Raw genomic sequence first — 20,732 nt, 5'->3', positions numbered from 1 at the left:
AGTTCCACGGTATATTTTGGTGCTGAATTTATGAAGCTCAGGTACTGAGAGGAGAATGATGCAATCGATTGGGAAAGTAAAGTCAGAAGGAAAAGTTGAAGTGACTTGGAGTATTAATGGGCCCCACTGATGGTTGTTACTAACAAAGCCTCCCCAGGGACTTGTTAGAGCAGATAATTGGACGCCATGATTCCAGACAGGCAAAGCGCTGTGCTGAGAAATATTTTGATGAAGCAGAAGAGCAAAGACCTCATACCAGCTACTGGAGGGGAGATCCTGCACCCCCACGTCTGGCTCAGGGCTCTTCTTGGGGTCCGTATGATGTGGTGGGCAGTGTGATGCCACGAAAAGAACACTGGTATGACACCTCCCCGCCTCTGCACAGGGTTGCAAGGAAGCAAAGAGGCTGCACTGCAATGTATCTCATCTCCTCAGAAGCTCTAGCCAAGGGGACAAAAACCTCAGAGCTGTTGGGGCCTTCCATTCTTGCCAGCACCCACCTCTTTGTCCTCTCCAGACTTTCCTACGCTGTCCCACACTTTGCCCTATTTCCTTGAAGTCTGCAAACACCCATCTCTGTTCAACACCTTGCTCTCATCCAGGACTTTCCATCATCTCACCCATGTCTCGTCAACCCTCATCAGCTCTTCCTTGAAACACAAAGCTAGAGTCTGATAATAGATACTCTTTGGGTGACCTCTCGCACCACAGTACTACCATTTGAGGGATATTTTTTTCCTCCTTGCGGCCAGTGCCACCCTTCCAAGGTGTACTTTGTGCCAGATTTTTCTCTCCTGCTCTTTCCTACTACCAAAGAAAGCTCCATCAGGGTGGAAACCACTCCTGAAGCAGGCATCCCAACCCATCAGGCTCCTTGCGGCCTGTCAGCCAAGCAGACAGAAGTCACCTCAGCAGCATCTTCCAAGGCCTGGGCCTGCTGCTGGCCTTGCAGCTTCTTGGCTAGACACAGCCAAGCCTTGTGCCTCCTGCTGTCCAGTCCTGGCCTCAAGCAGAAGGGACAGGACAACCCCTGTGCGGGCCTTCTTTGTGTCTGGGTCCTCCTGGGGATGGAGGCAGAGGGGATCCCACAGGCAGCATGCCAAGCAGGGGCCTTCTGCTGGCCTAGCAGGGCCACTGGCAGATGTCAGCCCCAAAGTGCACATCCAAGGGAGAAGCCAAGGCTGACCTGCCACCTCCAGACATAAGGGACCTCACAGTCCTTTTGCGTGACACGTTCCTGCTGCTGCCCTATCAGCTGCAGAGACAGAAGTGACCTCCCAGTCACTGCCCCAGTCCCATTCCTCCTGCTGGGGCAGGAGATCCTGAGGCAGAGCTGACCTATGGGAGACGTAGCTGACCTACAGAGCCCCCTCGGTACGTGTTTTTCACTTTCTGGGTTAGAGATTAAGCAAAATTTTAGTGGGTGTTTTTGGATTTCTGCTTGTGGAGTCAGGTCTCTGGTTAGGGTATGGGCATGCACTATGGTTAAGGGTTTTGTGTAGGTTTGTCAGAAAGTCTGGGTTTAAATAGAGCATTTCAATGTTAGTGTTAAGGGCAGTGATTAGGGTGAGCAAGAAAGGAAAGGTAAGGGAAAGGGGCTATGGGCTGAGTTTTCCTAGAAGTGATACTTTGACTTCTGCATTAGAGTAGTGGATTCCTATCAGGGTGGTGGACTAATGTTTATGTTGAGGGATTATTGTTACTCTTGAAAATAGTGTAAGGGACAGAGAAGACGGTTTGAAGTCAGTGTTACAGAAGCATCAACATTACATGAACCCTCTAACCTCTAGAAAGGAAGCTTCCGAGCTACTCTTCCCTTCCTCTTCCCTCCCCCAAATCTCACATATATCCTTGCCAGGATACTCCTGACCTCCCCATAGCAGTCATCTAACTGGGATCAGCTTTCTGATGGCTTTCATTACACCAGAGTACCTGTCTCACCTCTGTTGGTTACTCAATCCTGTAGTATTAGAGTACACTATACACTCTGTTGGCTATTCTAGTCTGTTACTAACAAAGCCTCCCCAGGGAATTGTTAGGGCAGCTAACTGGAGGCCGTGATTACAGACAGGCAAAGCGCTGTGCTGAGAAAAGTCTCGGTTTGTTTTGGTGAAGCAGAAGGGCCAAGGCCTGACGCCAGCCACTTGAGTACTGATCCTGCAACCCCATGTCTCACTCAGGGCTCTTCCTGGGGTCTGGGTCTGTGGGGTAGGGGACTATGCCCATAATATCATGTGAAGGACAATGGTATGACACCTCCCAGTGTCTGCACATGGTTGAAAGGAAAATACATGGTCCCAGTGCCATGAGTATAACACGTCTCCTCATAAGCCATGGCTGCGGAGACAAAGATGTCAGTGCTGCTGCGGCCTTCCATTCTTGTCAGAGCCCTCTGCCTTCTCCTCTGCAGGCTTTCCTGTGCTGTCCCACACCTCTCTGAAGGCTGCAGACAGCCACTTCTCTTCCCCACCTGGCTCTCACTCTGGTATTGCCAGGATTTCACTGATGCCTCTCCACTCTGCCAGTCCAACCCCAGTGACAGGCCCTGCAGCTACTCCAACACCTCTGACATGTCCTGCAGCCACTCCAGCCCCTGGGACAGGCCCCAGGTCTAGTCTGGGGACTAGACCAGACCCCCCAGGTCTGGTCTTGCTAGGCCACAGCGCCAACCTGTGCCAGTATCCGTTGCCTCTATATGCAGGAGAAAACAATGGGTGTGAAAATCAGGCTCCTTAGAATGGAAAAGAACTACTACCCAGAAAAGAAAGGAGGAAGAAGAATGTTGATCTATGAAACCTTGACATAGACTTCCCCACGAGGGGGTACTTCAAAGATCCAAAAGGTTACAGGTGGGGTTTTGGGACAGCTGCCTTGGAGACAGAGGATATTGAAGAGTTGTCTACCTTGCCCAGTCTCTGGGAGGAGCCTTCTGTTTGTGGAGTCGTTGAAGGTCAAAGAAGAGCAGGTGCAGGTGGTTACCACAATGTTCTACCAGTTGGGGACAGGCTGGACATCAGTAAGTAATGAGCAATTGCACTGTGCACAGCTTGCTTTGTACATAACAATAATAAAAATAATAAATATCATCATCATCATCATCATCATCATCATCATAAAAGCTACTATTATTATTATTTCTCTTCCCTTTCGGTCCATTAAACTGCCCTTATCTCAACACATAAGCATTTGGGGGGTTGGTGTGAGCTAACTGCTGTGTGGTGCTGAGCTACTTGCCAGGTTAAAGGACAACATGTTTGACAACCACACTCTAATAGCACAAATCGCACTTGTAAAATTCGTCTCTCCTGTGTTCAGGGAAGGGCAGTCGGTGATGACTTCAGTCTCCTTCAAGCACCACACCCCCTGAGATGGGCCTAAATTTAAACCAACCCCTGTGACAGGCCCTAGAGCCACTCCAAAAACTGCGATATGCACTGCAGCCACTCCAACTCCTCTGAAAGGCCCTGCAGCCAGAACAACTCCTGTGATGGGCCCTGCAGCCACTCCAGCCCCTGAAATGGGCCCCATGGCTGGGCCAGAGAACCAGCCTGTGCCACTATTGGTTGCCTCTTTATTAAAGAGAAAACAATGGGTGCGGAAGTCAGTTTTTCTTTAGAAAGTGAAGAAACTCCTACCCAGACAAGAAAGGAGGAAGAAGAAGATAAGGCAGGTTTCACCAAAGAAGGTCCACCATGGAAGCAGGAGGACAAAGAAGAAGAAATCACCTAAACATCAGAAACCACGTGATCCCTTTCCCAGGGTAAGCTATGAGATAAGGGAAAAGATTTCAGCCATCATCTTGGTGAACACATTGTCACCTGGCTGCCCCCGTGCTGGGAGAACAGGGCCAATAGCCTGGAATTAGAGGGCAGGGAAGCCAAGCAGCTGGGATCCCCCTCTAGAGAAGGAGTGATTGACAAAGCCATTGGAAAAGGGCACAAGGAATTTAATCCTGTCAGGCGTCAAGGAAAGTTCTCCCTTCAAGAAAGATCTTGTATGTCAACCAGGAAAGTGGACCACCATGCAGAGGGGTATCCAGTACCTGAGGGAATTAGCCATGCTGAAGCTGATTGATAGTGACCTAGACAACAAACAGCTGTCCAAAGTTCCAGATGAAGTCGAGTGCCCATGACCCATGTGGCAGAATTTTGTACAGAGCACACCATCACCATATGCCAGCTCATTGGCAGTAATGACCTGGAAAGACCAAGAGGAACCCACATGGATGAATCGGATGTAGTTGGATGTAGCCAACTACAGCATTACAATGAAAGTCTCTCTTCTTCCCTATGGGCCTGCATCTCGTCTAGAGAGAAACATTCTCCCGAGATGATAGAACTACAAGAGGATACATGTTCCTCCCCACCTGCACGAACCAATAGCTCGGCTATCAGGTGTAAGCATCCCTCTGCTCAAGAAAGTTGATATAGTGCGTGCATACTATGTGCCACCCTGTGGTTTTAACTGTGTGACCACGGAAAGGCCATAAGAAAACAGGATGCAAAAATCTGCCCTACCTCCACCCTAGAGGCAGGGATACATGAAGTGCAAGGAAAAGCATTCGCAAAAAAGTGGTTCTTCTGAGAAAATTACTGCTCCAGTTTCTAGCAGACAGTCCTCCAAACAGAGTAATGAATACTATGAGCAGGACTAGAGGGGCCCAGCCTCCATCCAGGGGGAGGAAGGGGACAATCGGGTGTATTGGACTCTGAGGAGTATTGGCCTGGCACGTCAAACCCAAGAGTTAACTGTACTGGAGGCTGAAGTGAGCCTAGCTGGGAAGGAGTGGCAAAAGCAACCCATTGGGACTGGCCTGGAGGCTCTGTGCAACCTTGGCACTGACTAAATCAAGAGAGTGTACTTCAAAGATCCAAACGTTTACTAGATGGACTTTGGGCATGACTCCCTTGGAGATGGAGGACATCAAACAGTTGTCTACCTTGCCCACTCTCTCACAGGACCTTTCTGCTGTGCAGGTGCTGATGGCCAATGGGCAGCAGGTGCCAATCGCTACCACAACAGTGCACCTGAGGCAGTATTGCACTCACAGAGACTCCCTGATTCCCATGCATGAGCTGGTTCATTGACTGCAGAGCCAACGGGTGATCAGCAACACTTGCTCACCCTTTAGGAGTCCCATATGGACAGTGCAAAATTCTAATGGTGAGTGGAAGAGAACGGTGGGCTTCTGTGGCCTGAATGAAGTCACACCACCGCTGAGTGCTGCTGTGCTGGGCATGCTAGAACTTCATTCAGTACGAACTGCAGTCAAAGGCAGCCAAGCGCTATGCCACAATTAATACTGCTAATGCATTTTTCTCCATCCCTTTGGCAGCAGTGTGAAGGCCGCACTTTGCTTTCAGTTGGAGGGGCGTCCTGTCCACCTGGAATGGCCTGCGCCAGGGGTAGAAACACAGCCCTACCATTTGCCATTGGCTGATCCAGACTGCCCTGGAAGAGGGGGAAACTCCTGAACACCTCCAGTACATTGATGTCACCCTCACATGGGGCAACACAGCTCCAGAAGTATTTGAGAAAGGGAAGAAAATAGTCCTAATCCTTCTGAAAGCTTGTATTGCCCTAAACCAAAGTAAGGTCAAGGGACCTGCACAGGAGATCCTAATGCAGGCTGGTCAGGTTCAGGGGGACTCCTGCTTGGGGAAAGGTTGGGCATCGGTCAGTGGGTGATGACCAATTGCATTGTGCATCACTTGCTTTATACATATAATAATAATAAAAATAGAAATTATTATTATTTATTAGTAGTATTTTTAAAGTTATTACTATCTCTTCAATTTCTGTCCATTTAAACTACCTTTATTTCAGCCCATTATCTTTTGGGTGTGGGTGTCAACTAACATCTGTGTGGTGCTAAGGTGGCTGACGGGTTAAAGCACAATGTGTTTGACAACCACAGTCCAACAGCACAAATCACACTTGTAAAAATCAGTCTCTGACTTCTACAAAGAGGAGCAGTCGGCGATGATGTCAGCCTGCTTTAGACACCACAGCCCAGCAGAGATCCTGCTGCCTTCGGGAGCTGTCAGCCCTGAGGCCTTGGGGACACCTCGAGGGAGCCCAATGGCACAGAGCAAGCGATGCCATGGTCGGGTGCTATGCTGCTGAGCTGGGCTGGGCTCCTGGGCCCAATGGGGAGCTCGTAGCAAGCGGGCAGAGCTGCAGAGAGACAGCTGTGCCCAGGAGCAGCTCCTGTGCACAGCGCAGCAGGGCTGGGGGCTCTGACCGCAGCTGGCACGGGGACAGGAGAGAAGGAGAGAGGGCTTGGAGGCAGTGAGGAGCGCAGCAACAGAGGGCAGCGTGTGGCAGGACAGATCTGCAGGCCCTTGGCACCGTGAGTCTCTGGCAGCAGGGCCATGCAGGTGGGGTTGCCAGAGGGGTCTTCTACAGCTGGCACATCCGATGCCTGACAGCATCTGTCGGGATAGTTGTCTCTCTGTTTCTCCAGAAATTAGTAGAAAATGCTTTAGAGAATGGCATTTATGATTGCATTTTTCAAGAGAAAGACCAAGGCAGGGGCTACCAGAAAGGCAAGACTTTTTCTGTTGGATGTGCTTTCAGATTCCTGCAGTGGAAGGGAGGCAGGTTTCATGGTAATGAGTTGTCAGGATTTTGCAGGAGACTGAGACTCCCGGAACATGGCAGTGAGGGACCAATATGTCATCAATGAACTTCATAAAGTCCCTTCCCACACATCAGCCCACAGACTGCACCAACATCATCATTGTGGTCCTCTCAGGCTTTATCCTAGCTGATCTTTATGAGCTACAAAAGCCCTGATACCCCCTGCCTTTGGAAGGTGTCTGCAGGCTTGAGGTGAGCACAGATCGTTTGCAGTGAGCAGGAGCTGCCTCCTCTGCAGGCAGAGCTGCAGCACAGGAGGGTGTGCTGAGTGTCCGTCTGTCCCTCCCTGGCCTTGCCTCCCCTGGCAGCAGCACGCTGCCATTCCTCCTGGCTTCTCCACCTGGCCGTGCTGCTGCTGCTCTTGTTCCCAGGCTGCCTGGGGATGGGGGTTTCACATGCCCATGGAGTGAGCCCTCGGGGTGCTTGGGGGAAGGGGAGTACGGGGACAGGGTGAGGGGTCTGGAGATGGGCACTTGGAGCCTGGATTCCTCTGCTCTCAGCAGTGTCCTGGTTCTTTTCAGATGAACAACTGAGTACAGCTTTCCTGCAGCTCTCACAGGGCAGCTGAGACCAGCACTGATGGACAGATTGCCTGTCATCACTAAAGGACACTGCACTACAGGACCCGTCCCTTTTTTCTGAGGATCCACAAAGTTTCCCTTCAAGTGCAGGAGAAATGCCCACGATTTCTCTTTTAGAAAAACTCAGCAGCAGCCAGCTTCTGTAGGCACTGGAACAGCTACCCCAGGGAAGTGTTCACAGCGCTGAGGCTGTCAGAATTCAACAAATATTTGGGCAACCCCCTCAGGCATATGGACTGATTTTTGGGTGTTCATGTACAGATTCAGGGGTGGGATCTGATGATCCTTGTGGAACCCTTCCAAGTCAGGATATTCTACAGCTTCTAGAGGATTCTACAACTCTAGGAACATAGGAGGAGAATTGTCCTGGAGCTCAAAGACCTGCCAACACAGGGCAGATGAGACCAGGACTGATGGACTGACTGCCTCTCCTCTCTGAAGGGCACTCTGCTCTAACAAGGCAGTATCTGTGACTCTGAGGACCTACAGGGCTTCACTTGGAGTGCAGCAGAACGCCCAGGGTTTATGCCTTAGAAACACTCCTCAGGTGTGGTGGGGCAGCTGAACAAAGAGTACAAATCAAACAAACAAAGAAACAAATACATAAATAAATCTCCACATTTCTGCTCTGTGATGAACTAGGAGCAAAACTGGGGAAATCTCTTCTATATCAGGAGTGAAGTGAATCTGAGACTACACCATGTTCCTACCATGTTGTTACCTTGAGCTGTAGTGCACGACTGATTCTTCCATTGCCCACAGAAGAGTACTCTTCTTGCAGAGAAACTAAGAAGCAGTTGGAAGTCATTAAAGGGAACTTCAAAATAACTGCCTGCAATTGGACAATCCTCTTGATGTTTTTTAATGAGAAAATTAAATTTTCCTCTGGTAAGTCTGTTGTACATTATTACTATTCTTTCTCTTTGTGCAGGACCACATCCCCAAAAAAGCAGATGTCCAACAGCAGCTCTGTGAGCGAGTTCCTCCTGCTGGCATTCGCAGACACGCGGGAGCTGCAGCTCCTGCACTTCGGGCTCTTCCTGGGCATCTACCTGGCTGCCCTCCTGGGCAACGGCCTCATCCTCACCGCCGTAGCCTGCGACCACCGCCTCCACACCCCCATGTACTTCTTCCTCCTCAACCTCGCCCTCCTCGACCTGGGCTGCATCTCCACCACTCTGCCCAAAGCCATGGCCAATGCCCTCTGGGACACCAGGGCCATCTTCTATCAAGGATGTGCTGTCCAAGTCCTCTTTTTAGTATTCTTGCTTGGAGCAGAGTATTCTTTTCTCACCATCATGTCCTACGACCGCTACCTTGCCATCTGCAAGCCCCTGCACTACGGGAGCCTCGTGGGCAGCAGAGCTTGTGCCCAGATGGCAGCAGCTGCCTGGGGCAGTGGCTTTCTCAATGCTGTCCTGCACACAGCTAATACATTTTCTGTCCCCCTCTGCCAAGGCAATGCTGTGGACCAGTTCTTCTGTGAAATCCCCCAGATCCTCAAGCTCTCCTGCTCAGATGCCTACCTCAGGGAAGTTGGGCTTAATGCAATCACCTTCGGTTTAGGTATTGGCTGTTTTGTTTTCATTGTGCTCTCCTATGTGCAGATCTTCAGGGCAGTGCTGAGGATGCCCTCTGAGCAGGGCCGGCACAAAGCCTTTTCCACGTGCCTCCCTCACATGGCCGTGGTCTCCCTGTTTGTCAGCACTGTCCTATTTGCCTACCTGAAGCCCCCCTCCATCTCTTCCCCATCCATGGACCTGGTGTTGTCATTTCTGTACTCAGTGGTGCCTCCAGCAGTGAACCCCCTCATCTACAGCATCAGGAATAGGGAACTAAGGAATTCAGTGAAGACAGTTCTAGAATACACAATTCTTCAATATATTTACATATAATAATATGCATAAAATCAAAATTCCTATGTTTCCTCAAAAAAGTAAGACAATTTTTGTTAATATTTGTCTGTATTATTATATTCTGAAAATATTGTTTCTGATTTAAATAATATATTTTTTATTTTCCTATTTGTTAATCATTTTCCCAGAGATACCAGTTTCCTGTATAGATATACCCAATAAGGAAGTCATCAGAAGTTCATTGCACTCAGCTGCCATCTCTTCCCATCTCCTTTGGAGCTGGGGGAGCAGCCCCAGCACGCAGGAGGGGCTCAGGGCCCCTGCTGCTTCACTGGAGCCATGGCCATGGCCAGCAGCAGGACGTGGCCTTTCAACTCCTGCTCTCTTTTGCCTTCCAGTGTGTTCCCCCTGTGCTGAGCACCACGTTACTGAGTTCCACCTGGAAGGCAGGGCTAGGCAGTGGGGATGGCAGGAGGAAGACTTGTGTGAAGACTATGAAAAACATGGAAATTCAGGGCTTTAGCAGATCCTTAAAGTCCCGCCTGGGTCCCCAAATGGAAAGCAACGTATGTCTGTGGGTGGAGGAGGAGGAGGCGAGTCCCAGGACAGGGGCAGGGCTGAAGGGCCCTGCGCGAAGCTGGGCTGATGGAGAAGTGTCCACCTTGCGTGTGTGCCTCAGCCTGGGAGAAGGGGCCTGCCCGCGGTGCGGGATGGCTGGGCTGTGCTCAGCCATGCCCCAGGAGCTGACCTTGCTCTCTTCCTCCCCGCCACTCCCCACACGGGGCAGGCCCTCAGGAAACACCCCTGAGCCTGGAGATGCACCAGCCTGCTGCGGTGAGGTGCCACTACTGCAGGGGAAGAGGGGAGGGTTGGAGAGACACGTGGGGCCTGTGGGAAGAGTGGTGTGGCCTGGGGAAGTGAGGGCCTGGGAAAAGTTACCCTGGATCCATAGGAGCCATTCTGGAAAGAAAACTTGTAGGCAGGAACAGCACATTTCTGGAGGTGCAGAGCTGCTGGGCACATTGTGCAGGGTGCTCTGATGGACTTTTGTGTCCTTTTCCATCGTGTCTTCAGTGCCACTTTTCTCAGAAATAGAGTAGCCAACAGAGGTGTGATGGATAAGCTGAGATCACGAAAGCCATCATCAACACGCCCCTAAGAAGATGACTGATATGGGGAGGTCAGGAGAAACCCAGGACAGGAGAGATGTGAGATTTGGAGGAGGGAATAGGGTCTTGGCCAGCAGAAATTAAGGATTTTGTAGAGGTCAGAAGGTTCAGGTTATGCTGATGCTGCTGTAACTGTGACTGAAAACAGTCACGAGGCCCTTCACCGGCTTCAAAAAGTAAACTTAATTCCTAAATTTAAATGCAACTCCACACCCTGACAGGGATCCACTACTCTTATGCCTGAGCTCAAAGTATGCACTGAAGCCAAAACTCAGCCCATAGCCTCTTTCCCTTACCTTTACTCTCTTGCTTACCTTGATCCCTGCCCTTAGCACTAGCTTGTAATTGCTCTATTTAAACCTAGAAGTCTAGGGTTAAACAACAAACAAACAAAAAAATAAACAAAACCCAAAAACCACAAAACCTGCCCATCCCCTAACCACAGACCTGACACCCCAAGCACAACACCAAACCCTCCCACTAAATATTTGCTTAAGCTCTCACCCAGACAGGTTCTCCGTAGTCCCTAATGCCATACATGAACAACTAACATCCAAACCCTGTCCTCCTGTACATTAAAATCATCACCTTCAGCCCCTCTCCTAAAACTTAATTTAACTTGCTTGGCCCCTTATGGCAGGGCAGGAATTGTGAGACATCTCTGCAGTCACATGGCATTCAGAGATGGATGTGAGGGGCCATGGATCTGATCAGCTTGTGGGCCACAAGGAGGAGATGGGTGGGAATGCTCTGCTGAGCTCAGCTCTGCCTCAGGATCTCCTGCCCCAGCAGGAGGAATGGGACTGGGGCAGTGACTGGGAGGTCACTTCTGTCTCTGCAGCTGATAGGGCAGCAGCAGGAACGTGTCACGCAAAGGGACTGTGAGGTGCCTTGTGTCTGGAGGTGGCAGGTCAGCCTTGGCTTCTCCCTGGGATCGGCACTTTGGGGCTGACATCTGCCAGTGGCCCTGCTAGGCCAGCAGAAGGCCCCTGCTTGGCATGCTGCCTGTGGGATCCCCTCTGCCTCCATGCCCAGGAGGACCCAGACAGAAAGAAGGCCCGCATAGGGCTTGTCCTGTCCCTTCTGCTTGAGGCTAGGACTGGACAGCAGGAGGCACAAGGCTTGGCTGTGTCTAGCCAAGAAGCTGCAAGGCCAGCAGCAGGCCCAGGCCTTGGGAGATGCTGCTGAGGTGACTTCTGTCTGCTTGGCTGACAGGCCGCAAGGAGCCTGATGGGTTGGGATGCCTCCTTCAGGAGTGGTTGCCACCCTGATGGAGCTTTCTTTGGTAGTAGGAAAGAGCAGGAGAGAAAAAACTGCCACAAAGTGCCCCTTGGAAGGTTGGTACTGGCAAGGAGGAGGAAGAAATGTACCTCAAAGAGTAGTGCTGTGGTGACACAGGTCACTCAAATATCAGACTCTAGCTTTATGTTTCAAGGAACAGCTGGTGAGGATTGATGAGACACTGGTGAAATGATGGAAATGCTGGGATGAGAGCAAGGCGGTGGAAAGAGATGGGTGTCTGCAGACTTCAAGGAAATAGGGCAAGGAGTGGAACAACATAGGAAAGCCTGCAGAGGAGAAGGCAGAGGGTGCTGGCAAGAATGGAAGGCCCCAACAGCCCTGACTTTTTTGTCCCTTTGGCTAGAGCTTCTGAGGAGACAAGATATAGTCATTGCAATGGAGCCTCACTGCTTCCTTGATACCCTGTGCAGGGGTGGGGAGGTGTCCTAATGAAGTTCTTCTCGTGGCATCACACTGCCCACCACATCATACAGACCCCGAGAAGAGCCCTGAGCCAGACGGGGGGGTGCAGGATCTCCCCTCCCAGGGGCTGGGGTCAGGCCTTGGCCCTTCTGCTTCACCAAAACCAACCAAGACTTTTCTCAGCACAGCGCTTTGCCTGTCTGCAATCATGGCCTCCAATTATCTGCCCTAACAAGTCCCTGGGGAGGCTTTGTTAGGAACAGCCCTCAGTGGGGCCCATTAATACTCCAAGTCACTTCAACTTTTCCTCCTGACTTTACTTTCTCAAGCGGTTACATCATTCTCCTCTCAGTACCTGAGCTTCATAGACTGAGCACCAAAATACACCACGGAACTCATTAAAATGCAGAACGTCCTAAGCAGACATATCTCTCCCAGAATTTTCTTCAAGTCTTCAAGACTTGTGGAGCTAATTGGGGAGCTTTCATGGTGTAGTTAAGGAGGAAGATTTCAAGAAGCACCTGAAAAAAAATCTTTTCTCATCTTAAAGGATGCCTTTAGCTGGATTTCAGTTTGGAGCATTATTCTCTAACTGATAGTGATCCAGGGTGTCTCCTTTGGAGACCTGTATTGGGAGGAAAAGCAGACTCTTGAGGTCTGACACTGCATGGAGAACCTTGCTCCTCACCACCCCAGCCCTGACATTTCTCTCTTTGGTGCTTGCATCACTTCTCCTTCCACCAGACTTTGGCACAGAAGTCTGCAGCTGGATGTTACAGCTCCTTTGCACCAGCACCCTCCTGCTTGCCTTAGAGACCTGGATGCACACAGGCGCAGAAGGGTTTCTCCTTATTTCAAACCAAACAACAGGAAAACATGCAGCAATCTTCCAAAAGCAAAGCAAGCTCCTCATCCTGTGTGCCTCCTGTGAGGTTTATGTTCCCAAAAGGGTAACTGTACCAGAAGTCTTTTATACTGACAGACCGGAAATTATAAGTGTTAAGATTAGAATTAATCCATATGATATTAATTCAATGATAAATGATGATGAGCTTTCTAAGGACACAGTTAGACAGACTGCAGATAGATGGGCAAGCTTCAACTCCCTGAAGCTCAAAGCAGCACCTGGGTTGGTGAGGGCGGTCTGAGTGATCCAGGAGGAAGCGGAGGGCAAGCCAGGAGAACCATGGGAAGTGCATAGGTCCAGACAGGCAGCTGGAAAGGGGACATTCAACATGGACTGTTTAATCAAGACAGGTGGATGTACCTGGGAGATGAGGGAGCACACCATGATAGACAAAGCGATGACAATGCAAGTACAGGGGAACACCAGTATTTCTTTTTCTGTGACGAATATACGTCCTGAAAATGCCTATTTCTTCATGAGAGAAACTACACTGTGCGACATTTTATGGAAGGGATTGAATCATTTGAGGTAATGAGTAGTTGCTTTATGGCTTAGGTACTGAAGAAAATACTGGGTACTGAGGCAGAGCTTTGCTGTCTGACCATAATCAACCAGTGCCAAGGTCTTCAGAGTAGTTTACTCACATTTGAAATATTTCCTTGAAATCCCATTTCCTGGTTCTGCTTTCAATGAAATCATTAGGCCTCCAGAGGCTCTGGTGCATTTAGAGTAATTCCCTGGAATGGAAGCTGTCTGAAAGGACCTGCAGGAGACCAGAGCCCGTTGGTGGATAAGGTGGAGACAGGTGATGTTTCCCGGGCACCTCCACTGCCAGCAGTGGTCTTTGTCCCTGTAACTGCAGCCCAGTGCAGCACAGGAAACCTATCAAGGCAAATTCCTTCTTCAGTCGTTTCTTGGGACAGACCTAAATTTGAAATGGCCATTGGGATCCCAAGACACTCTCCCTTCTTCCTAGGAGACACCTAAACATCCATTTACCATTTTTCACCAATGCAAATTACACAAGAACTACATCAAATAAAGGTCAGCTGCCCCACCCTGGCCCTGTCACACCACGGGGCAGCGGAGGGACCTTTCTCAGTTTCAGCCTCTTTTTCAGAGAGGCTTTGCCCTCTCCCTGCACACCACGGGGCAGAGCCTGGCCCTGGATGCCCCGTGAGCACCGTGCAGGTCGTGGCTGGCTGCGGTGAGGGGACGAATGCCCTGGGCCCCCTTCCTGCTCTGCCCAGGCCAGCAAGGGCCCCGAGCGGCCTCGTGTCCCCTGCCCCTGCAGCTCGGGGCTCCCTTCCCCAGCCCTGGCTCTGCAGCACCAAGCCCTGCTGGGAGCCCTCCCCTGCATGCTGCCACCGCTCCCTGATGCTGCTGGTGCCCTCTGCCGGGCACTGCCCAGCCCAGCCCAGCCCCTGCCCACCTCTCCCCACCTCCCGGACCTTGCCTGGCCACCCAGTCTTGGCCCTTTCCGCTTGTTCACTGAAGGCCTCTGAGACCTTTGTGCTGTGGCCTCGCTGTGTGTCCTGGCATTGCAGAGCTCCCATCAGCCCGTGCATCCTTTGGCTTCGCTTTACTGTGAAGACCCACGCGCTGCCCACCCAACACAAGGCACACGGCATCCCAGGAGAACCCTTAGGATATCCTGGTGGCTCCCGATACCTCCCTGATGCCGCCAGCCCTATCACGTTTCAATCCCAGGAAGCTGCTTCTTGACCAGTCAGGGCCTCCAGGGGCACTGGGCATCCACCAGTGACGACTCAGTCCAGCCCTGACTCCCTCACCCCCCACCCTGTGCCCTCCTGCCCCTGTGTCCAGGTGGCACCCAAGCACAAGAGCGAGGCCTTGAGCCTGGCATTCCCTGAGCGTCTTCTGCTCTCCAGTTTGGGAAGAAAAGCCCAGAGAACTGAGCAACTTCACTTTTATTAACAAGATGCCACAACAGAGGCCAGGTGTCATTTAGGAATAAACATGTTTACATAAAACCTCTCAGTCAAACAGAGGGTTGGTCATCTGGAAAAGATGAATGAAAGCAAACATTGAACTGAAAACAGAATTGCAAACAATACTACACATAAAGGTCAAAAATTGTCTCAGATTAACTTGAATAAAAGTAGACAAGTGAGATAGCCAATTTATTGCTAAGGAAATATTACCACTGGAATCATTTTCTTCAGTGTGTCTTTCAGGTCCTGGTTCCTCATGCTGTAGATGAGGGGGTTCACTGCAGGAGGTACTACTACATATAAAACTGCCAGCAGCAGGTCCAAGGATGGTGAGGAGATGGAGGGGGGCTTCAGGTAGGCAAACATGGCAGTGCTGACAAACAGGGAGACCACGGCCAGGTGAGGGAGGCACGTGGAAAAGGCTTTGTGCCGGCCCTGCTCACAGGGCATCCTCAGCACAGCCCTGAAGATCTGCACATAGGACACCACAATAAAAGCAAAACAACCAAAGACTAAAGAAACACTAAACACAAGTGCCCCAACTTCCCTGAGGTAGGCATCTGAGCAGGAGAGCTTGAGGATCTGGGGGATTTCACAGAAGAACTGGTCCACAGCATTGCCTTGGCAGAGGGGCAGGGAAAAGGTAGTGGCCGTGTGCAGGACAGCATTGAGAAAGCCACTGCCCCAGGCAGCTGCTGCCATCTGGGCACAAGCTCTGCTGCCCAGGAGGCTCCCGTAGTGCAGGGGCTTGCAGATGGCAACGTAGCGGTCATAGGACATGACAGTGAGAAGGAAGTACTCTGCTCCAAGTAAGAAAACAAAAAAGAAGACCTGTGCAGCACACCCTTGATAGGAGATGGCCCTGGTGTCCCAGAGGGCATTGGCCATGGCTTTGGGGAGAGTGGTGGAGATGCAGCCCAGGTCAAGGAGGGCGAGGTTGAGGAGGAAGAAGTACATGGGGGTGTGGAGGCGGTGGTCGCAGGCTATGGCGGTGAGGATGAGGCCGTTGCCCAGGAGGGCAGCCAGGTAGATGCCCAGGAAGAGCCCAAAGTGCAGGAGCTGCAGCTCGCGCGTGTCTGCGAATGCCAGCAGGAGGAACTCGCTCACAGAGCTGATGTTGGGCATTTCCTGCTTTTGGACATGGGGTCCTGCCAAAGGAACAGAAATACAGCAATAACATACGAGAGTTATCTGAGAAAATCCTTCCCATTTCTCAATTAAGCCCCTCAAAGCTCTTGCCCAATTGCACGCAGACAGTTGGCAGATCTTTTTCCTGCATTGGATTCAGCTGCTCTGTGCTGGCATCTCTTTGCAGGGCAATTGCATTAAGGAGGTTCTCCTGAGAAGAGCTTGAAGACTGCTGAGCACAGAGGAATCCAGGCTCCAACTGCCCATCTCCAGACCCCTCACCCTGTCCCCGTACTCCCCTTCCCCCAAGCACCCCGAGGGCTCACTCCATGGGCACGTGAAACCCCCATCCCCAGGCAGCCTGGGAACAAGAGCAGCAGCAGCACGGCCAGGTGGAGAAGCCAGGAGGAATGGCAGCGTGCTGCTGCCAGGGGAGGCAAGGCCAGGGAGGGACAGACGGACACTCAGCACACCCTCCTGTGCTGCAGCTCTGCCTGCAGAGGAGGCAGCTCCTGCTCATTGCAAACGATCTGTGCTCACCTCAAGCCTGCAGGTACCTCCCAAAGGCAGGGCACTGGGCATCGGAGGGTTTGCAGCTCCTAAAGATCAGCTAGGATAAAGCCTGAGAGGACCACAATGATGATGTTGGAGCAGTCTGTGGGCTGAGGTGCGGGAAGGGATTTTATGAAGTTCATTTTTGACATATTGGTCCCTCACTGCAATGCTCTAGGAGTCTCCGTCTACTGTACAATCCTGACAATCCATTACCATGAAACCTGCCTCCCCTCCTCTGCAGGATTCTTCAGGCACCGAGTGCAGAAAAAGTCTTGCCTTTCTGGTATCCCCTGCCTTGGTCTTTCTCTTGAAAAATGCAATCATAAATGCCATTCTCTACAGCATCTTCTACTCATCGCTGGAGAAAGAGACAGACCCATCCCGACAGATGCTGTCAGCCATCGGATGTGCCAGCTGTAGAAGACCCCTCTGGCAACCCCACCTGCATGGCCCTGCTGCCAGAGACTCACGGTGCCAAGAGCCTGCAGATCTGTCCTGCCACACGCTGCCCTCTGTTGCTGCGCTCCTCACTGCCTCCAAGCCCCCTCTCCTTCTCTCCTCTCCCCGTGCCACCTGCGGTCAGAGCCCCCAGCCCTGCTGCGCTGTGCACAGGAGCTGCTCCTGGGCACAGCTGTCTCTCTGCACCAGGGCCCTCTTGCCACGAGCTCTCTCTGTCCCACGAGCCCGGCCCAGCTCAGCAGCACAGCACCCGACCATGGCATCGCTTGCTCTGTGCCATTGGGCTCCCTCGAGGTGTCCCCAAGGCCTCAGGGCTGACAGCTCCCGAAGGCAGCAGGGTCTCTGCTGGGCTGTGGTGTCTGAAGCAGACTGACATCATCGCCAACTGCTCCACTTTGTAGATGTCAGAGACTGATTTTTACAATTGTGATTTTTGCTGTTGGGCTGTGGTTGTCAAACACGTTGTGCTTTAACCCGTCAGGCACCTAAGCACCACACAGATGTTAGTTGACATCCACCCTCAAAAGATAATGGGTTAAAATAAAAATAGTTTAAATTACATGTATAAAGCAAGTGATGCACAATGCAATTGCTCATCACCCACTGACCGATGCCCAACCTTTCCCCAAGCAGGGGTCCCCCTGAACCTGACCAGCCTGCATTATGCTCTCCTCTGCAGGTCCCTTGACCTTACTTTGGTTTAGGGCAATACAAGCTTTCAGAAGGATTAGGACTATTTTCTTCCCTTTCTCAAATACTTCTGGAGCTGTGTTGCCCCATGTGAGGGTGACATCAATGTACTGGAGGTGTTCAGGAGCTTCCCCCTCTTCCAGGGCAGTCTGGATCAGCCCATGGCAAATGGTAGGGCTGTGTTTCTACCCCTGGCGCAGGCCATTCCAGGTGGACAGGACGCCCCTCCAACTGAAAGAAAAGTGCGGCCTTCACACTGCTGCCAAAGGGATGGAGAAAAATGCATTAGCAGTATTAATTGTGGCAGAGCGCTTGGCTGCCTTTGACTGCAGTTCGTACTGAATGAAGTTCTAGCATGCCCAGCACAGCAGCACTCAGCGGTGGTGTAACTTCATTCAGGCCACAGAAGTCCACCGTTGTCTTCCACTCACCATTACAATTTTGCACTGTCCGTATGGGGCTACTAAAGGGTGAGCAAGTGTTGCTGATCACTCCTTGGCTCTGCAGTCAATGAACCAGCTCATGCATGGAAATCAGGGAGTCTCTGTGAGTGCAGTACTGCCTCAGGTGCGCTGTTGTGGTAGCGATTGGCACCTGCTGCTCATTGGCCATCAGCACCTGCACAGCAGAAGGGTCCTGTGAGAGAGTGGGCAAGGTAGACAACTGTTTGATGTCCTCCTTCTCCAAGGCAGCTATGCCAAAAGCCCACCAATACCCTTGTGGATCTTTGAAGTACCCCCTCCTGAAGTAGTCTATGTCAAGGTTGCACAGAGCCTCCAGACCAGTCCCAATGGGTAACTTTTGCCACTCCTTCCCAGTTAGGCTCACTTCAGCCTCCAGTACAGTTATCTCTTGGGTTTGATGTGCCAGGCCAATACTCCTCAGAGTCCAATACACCCGATTGTCCCCTTCCTCCCCCTGGATGGAGGCTGGGCCCCTCTAGTCCTGCTCATAGTATTCATTACTCTGTTTGGAGGACTGCCTGCTAGAAACTGAAGCAGTAATTTTCTCAGAAGAACCACTTTTTGTGAATGTTTTTCCTTGTGCTTCATGGATCCCTGCCTCTAGGGTGGAGGTAGGGGAGATTTTTGCATCCCGTTTTCTCATGGCCTTTCCGGGGTCACACAGTTAAAACCACAGGGTGGCACGTAGTATGCACGCACTATATCAACTTTCTTGAGCAGAGGGATGCTTACACCTGATAGCTGAGCTATTGGTTCGTGCAGGTGGGGAGGAAGATGTATTCTCTTGTAGTTCTTGCACCTCATGAGAAAGTTTCTCTCAAGATGAGATGCAGGCCTATAGGGAAGAAGAGAGACTTCCTTTGTAATGCTGTAGTTGGCTAGCCGATTCACCCATGTGGGTTCCTCTTGGTCTTTCCAGGTCATAACTGCCAATGAGCTGGCATACGGTGATGGTGTGCTCTGTACAAACTTCTGCCACATGGGTCATGGGCACTTGACTTCATCTGGAACTTTGGACAGCTGTTTGTTGTCTAGGTCACTATCAATCACCTTCAGCATGGCTAATTCCCTCAGGTACCAGATACCCCTCTCCATGTTGGTCCACTTTCCTGGTTGACATACAAGATCTTTCTTGAAGGGAGACCTTCCCTTGACGCCTGACAGGATTAAATTCCTTGTGCCCTTTTGCAACGGCTTTGTCAATCACTCCTTCTCTAGAGGGGGATCCCAGCTGCTTGGCTTCCCTGCCCTCTAATTCCAGGCTATTGGCCCTGTTCTCCCAGCACTAGGGCAGCCAGGTGACAATGTGCTCACCAAGATGATGGCTGAAATCTTTTCCCTTATCTCATAGCTTACCCTGGGAAAAGGATCACGTGGTTTCTGATGTTTAGATGATCTCTTCTTCTTTGTCATCCTGCTTCCATGGTGGTCCTTCTTCGGAGAAACCTGCCTTATCTTCTTCCTTATTTCTTGTCTGGATAGGAGTTTCTTTCCTTTCTAAAGAAAAACTGACTTCCACACCCACTGTTTTCTCTTGCAGAAATAGGCAACCGATACAGGCACAGGCTGGTTCTCTGGCCCAGCCACAGGGCCCATTTCAGGGGCTGGAGTGGCTGCAGGGCCCATCACAGGAGTTGTTCTGGCTGCAGGGCCTTTCAGAGGAGTTGGAGTGGCTGCAGGGCCTATCGCAGGTTTGGGAGTGGCTCTAGGGCCTGTCACAGGGGTCGGTTTAACTTTGGGCACATCTCAGGAGCTGGAGCGCCTGCAGGGCCTGCTGCAGGGTTTGGAGTGGCTGCTGGGCCCTTCACAAGGGTTGGAGTGGCTGCTGGGTCTGTCAGAGGGGCTGGCGTGTGCCTGCAGGAAAAGTCACAGGGGTTGGGGAGGTGTTGACTGTGGCTTGTTAAGCATAGGGCAAGGCCCAGCACGCTGCAGTGATTTGTGTCTCTTTGCAGTTGCCAGGGTGATGACACACAGTTTTCACAGTTTTTTAGGACTCTGCTGTTGCTCAGAGGTGAAGTTCCAAAGCACTGGAGGTGCCCCCTGCTCTAGGTGCCTGCCCGGATCCTCCCACACTCCCTGCCACTCCTCATTCTCCTGCCTCTGGACACATCTCTGGATGGCATGCATTAAGTAGTTGCTTAAACAGAAACAAAAGCTGAAACACATGCAGGATATGTAACAATAGGAACACGTTGGTTTGACCATCCCAAGGATATTAAAAGCTTTGAAGAGCTTATGTAACTAGCCTGGAGGAGAAGGGGGAGGTGAAGGAGAAAGGGAGAGTGAACCAGTGGGGAAAAGTGTCCTCCCCTTGTCTCCCCCATGGCTTGGTTTCCTGAGGAGAAAAGGTCAAGAGTGTAATTCTTAATAGTTTCTGAGAGATGGCTCCCAAGGTATGGAGGTAATGGCAATGCTGAGTACAAGTACCAGATTAGTTTCATGACCAGGAATTTTATCATATCACAAGCTAGTGTTACACGATACAACAAAAGAATAAACTTGAAGGAGCCATCAGAAAAGATAAACAGCATGACAGGGGAGACATACAGGAAGTCATGTGCAATACAACAAAGTTCTGAAATTGAGCACAACAGACCTGAGATTTAAAAAGTAATAAAAATA

General features: G+C 51.1%; 2 protein-coding genes across 2 annotated transcripts; one reads left to right on the top strand and one right to left on the bottom strand.

The window, feature by feature from the left end:
* Positions 1-5,654: 5,654 nt before the first annotated feature.
* LOC310890548 (olfactory receptor 14C36-like) lies at positions 5,655-9,118 on the top strand (the record flags this gene model as incomplete). The annotated part of the gene is made up of 1 exon (XM_083852875.1): positions 5,655-9,118. Exon 1 carries the CDS (start codon positions 8,078-8,080, stop codon positions 9,116-9,118), a length of 1,041 nt encoding a protein of 346 aa, XP_083709001.1. The 5' UTR covers positions 5,655-8,077.
* Positions 9,119-15,009: 5,891 nt separating this feature from the next.
* On the bottom strand, positions 15,010-16,241 carry LOC310890547 (olfactory receptor 14J1-like; the record flags this gene model as incomplete). Its single annotated transcript, XM_083852874.1, has 1 exon — positions 15,010-16,241. The coding sequence occupies exon 1, from the start codon at positions 15,937-15,939 to the stop codon at positions 15,010-15,012; it is 930 nt and encodes a 309-aa protein (XP_083709000.1). The 5' UTR covers positions 15,940-16,241.
* Positions 16,242-20,732: the final 4,491 nt, after the last annotated feature.

The sequence above is a fragment of the Anser anser genome, assembly GCF_964211835.1.
Source record: "Anser anser genome assembly, contig: HAP1_SCAFFOLD_32, whole genome shotgun sequence".
NCBI lineage: Eukaryota > Metazoa > Chordata > Aves > Anseriformes > Anatidae > Anser > Anser anser.
This window is presented reverse-complemented; position numbering and strand designations above follow the sequence as displayed.